Genomic DNA, 9,867 nt, shown 5'->3' with positions numbered 1-9,867 from the left:
CTAGAACCACCTCCCGCCCCAGCAGGCTCACTCGCTCCAATATCATCGCCACTGTCATCAGCAATCATATCAGGCTCGACATCATCGTCCTCTGGATCATCCAAAAATTGCTCTCCAACCCCACCGGTGCAGCACACTGTAAAGATTTCGGCCGAAATTTCCCTGTTTCTACCTCGTCGCCTACACTGCCGTTGAGATCAGCAGCGAAGGAAGGGGAGGCGACAGGGTGGACGGGTGGCTCGTACGCAGGGACGGAGGTAGAAGCAACGGCAGGTCTGGAGCTAGAACTAGCTACCGTGGCTAAAGTGGTGGTATTCCGGTTCGAACCCCGAGCTGGATACCACATCAACCAACTTTGCCAACAGCTCTGGTGTCCTCACTTCCGGAAACTACCGGCGACATTGAAACATGACCTGCAAGTCCTCATCACTCCCGATCGTGAAACAATCATACTTCACGGTTTCTTGGAGCACCGTGATCGGAATGCGATAGAAGAACTTCTTAACCCGTTTCACACCATCCAGACCCAGTTTCATCAGCACAGAGCTAACAAGGTCATCGTACCTTAGCGTAGGCCTCACGATAATACAGAGAGAATCCTTATCAGTGAACTTCACACCGGAACGTGTCTTCCTCTTAATCGATCCTCTGTGGTGAACCAACACCACAAAACTCTCCTCACTAGCCATTCTACCCCTCTAATGAGAGCAACTCATGTCCACAACATATATATACAACTCTGCTCCATTATAGTTCGAACCAGCCTGGTTCGAATTAGACTTGGAGTAATTCGAATTAAGCCAGCTCGAATTACGTTGCATGGCATGCATGAGAGGAGTTCGAATCAGCTTGATTCGAATTAGATAGGAGTAATTCGAACCAGCTCAATTCGAATTATGTTGAGCTGACGTTTCATAGTAGTTCGAATTGCCTCAATTCGAATTATGCTTAGTTCAGGCTTCATAGTAATTCGAATTGCCTCAATTCGAACTACGTTCAATCCAGGTTCGAAACTGATTGATTCGAACTACATATATTTGTGCATTGATTGATTGGTGAAACGGATTTTGTTTTGGCTTATTCACGTAATGTACTAATGTCTTTTTCTCCATGGCTTATTCTTGTTTTTTACCCTATTTTTTAAAATATTTTATATATATTAATATATTATTTTATTGGAAAAGTCTAGGAGACCAGCAACTTTGTTAAATTCTGGCCAGCATGTAACCAGCAAAGAAAAGTGAGCCATTGGATGAAATCTCACACCAATCTCACACTATTAAAACCATCATTGATGGCTATTTGATGGCTACAAATCACAAAAGTTACTGGTCCCCTAACATTCCTCTATTTTATTATATCCCATTAAATCCTAATTAAATTTCGATTATATTTTTGAATATCTAATTTCACTGCTTAGATGACCCGATTGATTTTCAAACCTCAAACATTTGAAACTACTAATAAAAATAAAACGGTAACAAATGAGTTCAATTTTTACAATTAACGCGCTTAACGTTGTCATGTCCCTGTGAGGCTGTGAGCTGTGACGAATGAAACCCAACACATTAGACTTTGCAATTCAATTCCAATGGCTTTGAAAACTTGCTTCACTCTTCTCCACCATTCACAACACTCTCCTTCCAGAACCTTCTTCTCAATCCCCTCTTTCAATTCTGCTTCCTGCATTCTTCACAATGAACCTCACAACAACCACATCCTGCATTTCTCAACATTTTTTACTAAGAGGAAGCTCCATCTTCCTCCTCTTCTCACAACTTTTCTTTCGTGCAATTTATCAAACACTAGTGCTGCATTCTTGATGGCTCAAGAGTTGGACTTGGAGCTTCACAGATACACTGATTCCAAGGAAGGTTACACTCTTCTTATACCCTCTTCTTGGACTAAGGTAAAATTATTTACCCATTTTTTTAGCATTCAAAATTACTATTAACCTTAATCTTTGATAAGCTTTTTCTACTGTGAAGAATTGCATATGTTTTTTTTCCTCTCTGTTTGGTATGATGCGTTTGAAAATGATTCAATAGAGTTAAATGGAAATGGAATGAGGTGGGTAAATTATTTTTTTTCTACAATGAATAGGGGGATGGGGCAACTGCTTTGTTTCAAGATGCAAGTATGGGGAGCAACAACATTGGGGTTGTCGTGAACCCAGTTCGTCTTGCAAATCTTGGAGACTTCGGGATCCCCGAGTTTGTAGCTGATAAGCATTTACAAGCAGAAAGGCTTAAGGTAAGGTTCTTGTTTCCATTGCTGGAACTTTCTATGACCAATGCAAAATTTGAGTCAAGTGTTGATGGTATTGATTAGAAGAATCTCCCTGTACTTCTAGGGTAACAACATAAGCAAGGGAACAATGAGCTGGAAATTTTTCTTGGATTAGTTTGATTCTGTTGTGAACAGATTTTAGCTAATACTGAGCACTAAGACACTAATGGCTAAATTAACTAATTAGCTTACAGTTGTCTTCTGCGTTTCATTCATTCCAAATAATTACATATAATAATCTAGAACATTCCCTTTCTATCACAAACTATTGGCACCTCACCTATTCTCTAAAATATTCCTATAATGATTTCTTTTATCCATAGCAGATTCTTGGTTGATCTTTATTTATTTAAATCAAAAGTAGCAATGATCATAGATATATTCACGGAGCAGGAGTTCTTTAACAAATATAGGGAAAGGTCACACGGGTTCAAGCCATGGAAACAGTCACTAATGTAATTATCAGGTTAATTTGTGTACATTACACTCTTTAGGTGTGGCCCTTTTCCGAATCCTGTGTTAATGCGGATGCTTGTTCACCAGGCTAACCCTGTTGCTTCTATATTTCGACGAAAGGAATAATGGCCATTACATATAGTTTGCTCTGCATTTAACAACTAAAGTAAGAAGGCAAAAAGCTTATTTCTCTGAAATAGTGAAATATTCCTTCTGTGTTCATAATTGTCTTTGATCCTCAGGAATAATCAAATGTCTATGTGATTGTATATCATTTTAACTTGTGTGTATTATTCTCCTCATGTTCAGGAAAGTACAAAGGAAGCTGAACTAATTGCAGCTTCAGAAAGATCAGGGGATGGAAGTTTGCAAATTTATGAATTTGAATACATCATTGATAGTACTCGTAGAGGAAAGAAGAGGATATTGACCTCAAAGAAACTCTATCTTCTTAACATTGTTCATTCTGATAAACCAGAGAGTCCTCTTGAGCCACATAAACAAATTATTTTAGATCAAGTTCTCCATTCCTTTAATGCAGCAGCTTAAAACTTTGGAATGAAAATCTCATTTCTTCTCTGATTATTCTCCCTCTTTTAAATTTTGGTTCTTAAAATATGGCAATTGATTTATGTTCAGTCTTGGTTGAAAGTCATAAAAAATCAACCAGACTGAAATTCTAGTGTATAGATTTTATTTATATCACTATGTTTTAACTTATATATCTACATATTACTTAAACAGTTGAACATTATATCTTTTTAAAAGGAAAAATGTTGCAGGAGGTGTGTAATTATTTTCAACAAAGATAAAAATGTTGATTGCATGAGCAAATTATTTTCAGAAGATTATAGTAAGCAAGGTCTCAACTAGATTTAATTCACAGGCATAGAATCCTTTCTACTTATCCTTCCTCCCTTAAGCTATTTATGAAGAAAGAGAAAAAAAATACATAGTTATAATTATATAATTGAAAACGGAAATCTAAATATTTTGGCTCAGAAATATTGTTGGTTAAATCGTAGTTTCAATTTTGAATATAGTTAGCTGTGTAAATAGGAGTGTTAAACAAATTGGTCCATTTAGTTCAGTTCGTTTAGATCTACTATAAATTTAAATAGATGAACTAATTATATATCAAATATATATGGATATTCAAAATAAAAATTTAATCTTTTTTTTTTAAAAAATCTTTCATTCTAAACGAGTTAATTTTTTTTTGTTAATTTCTTATCTAAATAGATAACTTGTAATTAAAGCATGTGTACAAGGAAGGAAAAGAGGATTAGATTGTTGGCTACTTGGCCAGAAAAAGTTTGAAGTCTCATCCAAATTTTCATTCTATAGATATCCTACAAGGCAAATTATTGCAGATGATTTTAGAAGGACACAATATTTCGATTAGAAAGCAATAATAAATATTATTAATTAAGTTTAAAATTATGAATAATTTTTTAAATAATAATATAAAAAATATCACTATTTTTATATTCTACAAAATTTATAAAAGAATTATAATAAATCAACTCTCCATAAATTATATATTAACTCTATCAAAAAATTATATATTAAATATTATTTACATAATAATATAATATATATTATCTTATGACTAATTATACATTAGATATTATTCTCCTCTCTTGAGTTTTGGTTTTTAAAATATGACAATTGATTTATGTTCGGTTGAAAATCATAAAAATCAACCAAACTAAAACTTTTAATCCAACTTTTAGTAATTAAAAGTCAAATGATTAAAATCATTGAATGCTAAATATTTTTCACCGAATTAATTTTTTTGTTATTGAAATTAAAAGGAAAGTGAGTTGTTAATTAATTTTAAATTTAAATATTAATAAAAAAATAAAATATTATTTTAAATTTTATCTCATTAATTAGACTTAATTTTAAAATAAAAAATTATTTTATACACTATATTAATGGATAATACGATCATTTGCTTTTTTAATAATAATTATTGTCAAATATAATAAATTTAAAAAAAAAATACACTAGTTATATTGTTTAGAAATTAAATTTTTTTTTATGTCCTATATATGAGAATCTTTTTTATGTATTTAAAACTTTCTACATTTACATATAATACGAAAACAAAAAATTTTAAAATTAATTTAAATATGAAATTTTTGAAATGAAATCTTTTCTATTTTTAACTAGAATCTAATCTAATTAACGTACTCTAACTAACAAGTGAGCTTATATAAATGTTGTGTTTAAGAAAAGGAATAGAAGCAAGAAGCTAACTAAGAAGGCGACCACTTAAAAGCAAGAATGAGTCAAGAGAATTCAGACGTGCTGAGGATGATAGAGGCAGAGCTTTTTGTCGACGACGACAATGTGGGTGGTAATCCGCCGCCTCAGCCTGAGGCTGATTGGGATATGGAGAAGATGTTAGAGCTGATTGCCGGCGATGTCGGTGGTCATCAACCACTTCAACCTCAACCTCAGTCCAAGCTGCAGTTGGATAAAAGGAATATGACAGAGCAGTCTTGTTTTGCTGGCATATCTGGTTATCAACCATTTCAGTCTCAACCTCAGCCTTGGTCTCGGCCACTTCAGTCTCAGCCTTGGTCTCGGTCTCGACCTCGGCTTCTTTCTGAGCCTCGGCCTCAGTCTGAGACGGCGACGAATGAGTTTTTCGCTGACACATGTGGTTATCCCCAACCTCAGCCTCAGCCTCAGCCTCAGCCTCAGCCTCAGACTGAGTGGGATACCAGGAACATGTTAGAGCTGATTCCCGATGTCGGTGGTCATCAACCACTTCAACCTCAACCTCCGGTCTGGACTTGGGAGGAGAACAAAGCTTTTGAGTCTGTTATTACCAGTTGTTTTCAGGATGCTCTACGTAACCACTGGGAGGAAGTGGCTGCTCGTCTCCCCGGCAGGACCCCGGCACAGCTGCAAGAACGCTTTCAGAAGCTGATGAACGACATCAGTGCCATCCATAACGGTTATCCTACAAACACTCCTCTCAATGCTGCATCTGATAACATGACCATCATGATGGAACACAACCCTCACTCCATCCCCATCATCAATCCACCACCATTACCGCCTTATTCGACTGATCATCAACATCACAGGTCGGTATTCTCTTCTTATTTCGCAAGGTTTATTTCTCGTATTCTTTCTTTCTTTTTGTTTACTTATTCTATATTTCCTTTTTCTTCTCTAAGTTTTATGAACAAACCTAATAAACAATGAACCTTTTTTTCCCTTTGATTTGTTTTTAAAATAAATAAAATATTTTGAAATGGAGATGATCAAATATATAAATATTTTTGTTTACATAAAATTCATTGATTATCAAATATTTTGTTTATTATCATGGCAGAGAGGAGGTACTGCCGGCTGCAGAGGAGGTCGTGTCAACTGCAGAGGAGGAGGCCGCACCAAGGAATTCAGGATATCATTGGACCCAAGATGAACATAGGTATTTATGATTATATTACTTCTTTTTGCCTCTTATTTATTTATTTATTTATTATCTAGTTGAATATTGGTATTTACAAAAAAAAAAAAAAAAGTGAAGCAACTAGTATCAACATATAGGAGCACTTCTCTTGATTTAGATATATCTCTAATTTGTCGATGATGATTGTATGTTGTCTACAATATATAAGTTTAGCACCTCTTTTTTATAAGATCAGTTTCACTGTTCTCTTGTTAATTAAAGGTTTCATACATCAGTGTTTTTGTGTACCAATAACTAGCAATATGAGCGAGTTCTAAAGTAATTTTTATTGATTGCTAAATTTATTTTTGTTTTGACCGTGGTTAGCATAATAAGATTTTTGGTTGGACTGAAAACCAAAAAAGAAAAAAAATTGTTTGATATCTAAAAATATCATTACTAATTAAATAGTTTATGTTTTTGTTTAAAAATTTTTAGTATAAAATTTATTAATAATTATTTCAAAAATCATATTTTGGTAGGTTATTTCTTAGAGGATACCAAGAAGAAGGTTCACACTGGAAAAGAATTTCAAAATATTATGTACAAACAAAAACTTCTAGTCAAATTGCCAGTCATGCTCAGAAATATTTTAAACATCAAAAAGAATTGGCTAAAGGAAAAAAGCTAAGAAAAAGCATTTTTGATGTAATTTGATCATCGTAAGTCATTTCTTTACTCTCATTTAGTTAGTCTAATTCAATTTCTACTAATATAGAAAATATTTAATTGACTATTTTAAACTCTATTAAGTTATTATTCATGATAGTTATACTATTTTAATTGTTTTTCAATGTAGAAATTGTGCCCTATTCCGAAGTTTTTAATGGATGGAGGAGGATTTGCTTAAAGCAGGAAGAACATGTAAATGGTTGCACATATCTAATTGCCCTATTTAGGTTGCACATATCTAGTTCGAGTTAATTGTTAGCTGGTTTTGTAAATCAATATAGATGTAATTGTGATTCATAACATTTTTATCAATAATATTTGATTTTCTAGTTCTCTGGCCTTGATGGCAATGCCGAAGAGGACAGTGAACTAGATTTTATCAAAAGTCTTGATGGCTATGCCGAAGGGACTTTTGGTAAAAAAGATGTATCTTTTTAAAAGATTATTAGCTTCAAATGTATTAATTAAACAGATATGTAAAAAAATTTTAAAAGTATTTCATCCATAAAAATTAGTTATAAAATATTTAGTTAATTTTATACTTTTATTAATGATTACTTTTTTTTCATATTTTATTTGGTTGTCATTGAAGTTGAGAGTTAGTATAAGAAGAACTTGACACTAATTAGATTATAAACAAAATATTTGATACTAATTAGCTTGTTAAGTATTTACACAATTACTCCAATTAACTTGTTGTGTGCTGTATTTACATGATGCCAGTAACAAAATTTTGATTTATTAATATTATTGCCTCTTTTTTATGAACGAGAATAAGTGACTTTTGTAATAACACTTTTGTTGTTCTTATTTGGTTTATAACCCCCACAATTTTCACAATTAAATTAAAAAAATGTTGGTCTTACAAAGCTGCTCAATTGCTTCTACATCCAAACAAACACAAAAATAAAGCAACCTAAAGATGGCTAAAATATCACAAGAATAAATTAATAACAAATCAAGAGTTTAAGACAATGATATCTCCGAAACAAAATGCCAGAAGTAAAATGCGTATTTTGTCATTTTAATAATGGTCTTCCCTAGCGGATAGGTAGCTGAGATTGAATGCAACAAGTGGAGAGCTAAGGAGATATTTTATGCTGATATTGATCTGCCAAAGAAAAGGAGAAGATGGAAAATGTCAAATTAGTCTTAGAATGAAATTAAATAGATATAAAGAAAAGATTTTTTTTGAACAAAGAAAGCTCAACACATTAAAGTGGAGCGACCATAAAAGGAGAAGTTTGTTTACCTTTGTTTCTAAATTGCACAAAGGAGTGTGTATTTGTTTACCTTTGTTTCTAAATTGCACAAAGGAGTGTGTAATGCTCACTGAACACTGTTGCAAAAGAAAAAAAAAAGTTCATTCAAGCTCTGAGAAATTATAAATATGGTTACAAATATATGTAAAAATATCGGATTACAGATTAATATGAAAACACATTAACTGTGACTAGCTAGGAGTATAAATGAAACGAACACAAGAAAACAAAATCTTGATTTAGATAAAATTGTATTGGTCTTTTATCCCTGGCGTCAATGCTTGGTTATGGAACCAACAATCAAGAGGACTCTACTTCGTGCCAAAGCCATAACACAAACACAATGTCATACAAATTTTAAATGTGTCATATCAAACGGTTAAAATATAGATGTATGAACTATATGCAAAAATGATTTGATGATGACATGTTTCATATAATGTTAGAGCAGTAAACTACTTCCTCTTGGATGTTTTGGATGTTGGAACAATCAATCCTTTCTTCTCTAAACTTTTATATCGATCCTTTATAAGGATACAACAACCCTACATATATGTCATGGAAATTGAAAAGTTTCTTGGATGTTTTAAAAACTCAGAAAACGGATAACAAAAAGTAAGCAAGAGAATTTTTACAAGCTTACCATAAGCTTCTGGATGGATCCATTTATTTCCTCGATTAGGAGAACTTGAAGGGGAACAGGCTCAAACTTATTAACGAATTGTGATAAATAGACACTCACAAAGAATTGTGTGTATAATATGTGTTAGGTCAAAACCACTGAAGTACTCTAAGCATGTTCTCTCATTTGAATAACTAAGATTTTGATGGCAAATTAAGATAAATAGAAAAGCCTACTTACTTGTGCTTTCCTAAGCGTGGTGGCCGTGCCTTTAACCTATCTTAGCATGTTCTTCTGCTTTTCCTCATCTTCTTGCTTGATTTCCTCCATAATTTCAGGTATGCTGTAACCAGAAGAATCAACACAGCTCAAATATCACACTTTGTCGTGTTTGTAAACATAGAAAAAGATCAATTCATACTACCTGTCAATTTCTTTCGACAAGTCCTCCAACTTCTTAGCTTCTGCTGCTTTTTTCTGTTGTTCTTTGTGTCTGAGTCTCTTGTTCAACTCAACTCTAGTGACCCTCTTTGTTTTGATATGCCTGTTGGATGAATATTCAAGCAATACAAATATATCAGATTTTTAGTTATGTATGGAACCTATTTACAATTACAAGCATAATATGAGTCAACATAAAAAATAATAATAAATAAAAAAGCAATAAAATGACCATAAAATATCTTACAAGATATAATGATACTTTAGCCACTTTATCTGATCTTGTCATCTTAGTGATGAAGTTGTGTGAATTGCTTAAGTTCAGAGGATATTGGAAATTGAATTTTGAGGGTTCATACATTTTCATAAATCATAATCCTTTAGAAGCTCTTCAACCTAACACAAAATTTTAAAAGGGTCAAAGACAAATTCACTCGCAATATATACTGATTATAAAAATCAATAAGTCCTGATGCACCAAAAACATCGGACATCTAATCATCTAACCAAGACTGTATACTTTTTGGAACTCGCCTTGACTTGGGTTTTAGTGTAGAAAGAAACATTAGAATTTGGTTTATGTTTAAAATTGCCACTAAAGGCATAATTCACATGGGGAGGCTATGGTCCTTGCAAGCATTTGCCAATGT

General features: G+C 33.0%; 2 protein-coding genes and 1 long non-coding RNA gene across 6 annotated transcripts; 2 read left to right on the top strand and 1 right to left on the bottom strand.

Moving 5' to 3' along the window:
* Positions 1-1,493: 1,493 nt before the first annotated feature.
* On the top strand, positions 1,494-3,330 carry LOC148550049 (psbP domain-containing protein 2, chloroplastic-like). 3 transcript variants are annotated; one of them, XM_088497139.1, is made up of 5 exons: positions 1,494-1,909; positions 2,104-2,253; positions 2,703-2,755; positions 2,833-2,911; positions 3,055-3,179. In XM_088497139.1, exons 1-4 carry the CDS (start codon positions 1,592-1,594, stop codon positions 2,885-2,887), a joined length of 576 nt encoding a protein of 191 aa, XP_088353265.1. In that variant the 5' UTR covers positions 1,494-1,591; the 3' UTR covers positions 2,888-2,911; positions 3,055-3,179. The 3 variants fall into 3 exon arrangements, with proteins under 3 accessions (XP_088353265.1, XP_088353264.1, XP_088353263.1); XM_088497138.1 differs by having other exon boundaries at positions 2,683-2,744; XM_088497137.1 differs by lacking the exons at positions 2,703-2,755; positions 2,833-2,911 and having other exon boundaries at positions 1,496-1,909; positions 3,055-3,330.
* Positions 3,331-5,037: 1,707 nt separating this feature from the next.
* LOC110266123 (uncharacterized) lies at positions 5,038-7,221 on the top strand. The gene is made up of 3 exons (XM_021110087.2): positions 5,038-5,849; positions 6,101-6,199; positions 7,020-7,221. The coding sequence occupies exons 1-3, from the start codon at positions 5,038-5,040 to the stop codon at positions 7,045-7,047; spliced, it is 939 nt and encodes a 312-aa protein (XP_020965746.2). The 3' UTR covers positions 7,048-7,221.
* Positions 7,222-7,825: 604 nt separating this feature from the next.
* LOC148550048 (uncharacterized) lies at positions 7,826-9,603 on the bottom strand. 2 transcript variants are annotated; one of them, XR_015896883.1, is made up of 5 exons: positions 9,465-9,603; positions 9,201-9,320; positions 9,017-9,119; positions 8,145-8,231; positions 7,826-8,003 (listed from the first exon to the last, which is right to left on the bottom strand). It is a non-coding gene; the product is annotated as an uncharacterized LOC148550048 (long non-coding RNA). The 2 variants fall into 2 exon arrangements; XR_015896884.1 differs by having other exon boundaries at positions 8,186-8,231.
* Positions 9,604-9,867: the final 264 nt, after the last annotated feature.

Source organism: Arachis ipaensis, chromosome B8 (genome assembly GCF_059453495.1).
Source record: "Arachis ipaensis isolate K30076 ecotype BB chromosome B8, ASM5945349v1, whole genome shotgun sequence".
NCBI lineage: Eukaryota > Viridiplantae > Streptophyta > Magnoliopsida > Fabales > Fabaceae > Arachis > Arachis ipaensis.
Note: the sequence above shows the minus strand (reverse complement) of the source record. Positions and strands in the feature narration are given on the sequence as shown.

Excerpts from the sequence above, each read along its gene's own strand:
- LOC148550049 (XM_088497137.1), top strand. The coding sequence starts at position 1,592 with ATGGCTTTGAAAACTTGCTTCACTCTTCTCCACCATTCACAACACTCT. Across the intron at positions 1,910-2,103 it reads TACCCTCTTCTTGGACTAAG|GGGGATGGGGCAACTGCTTT; the intron begins GTAAAATTATTT and ends TACAATGAATAG. Across the intron at positions 2,254-3,054 it reads TACAAGCAGAAAGGCTTAAG|GAAAGTACAAAGGAAGCTGA; the intron begins GTAAGGTTCTTG and ends CCTCATGTTCAG.
- LOC110266123 (XM_021110087.2), top strand. The coding sequence starts at position 5,038 with ATGAGTCAAGAGAATTCAGACGTGCTGAGGATGATAGAGGCAGAGCTT. Across the intron at positions 5,850-6,100 it reads ACTGATCATCAACATCACAG|AGAGGAGGTACTGCCGGCTG; the intron begins GTCGGTATTCTC and ends TTATCATGGCAG. Across the intron at positions 6,200-7,019 it reads TGGACCCAAGATGAACATAG|AAATTGTGCCCTATTCCGAA; the intron begins GTATTTATGATT and ends TTTTCAATGTAG.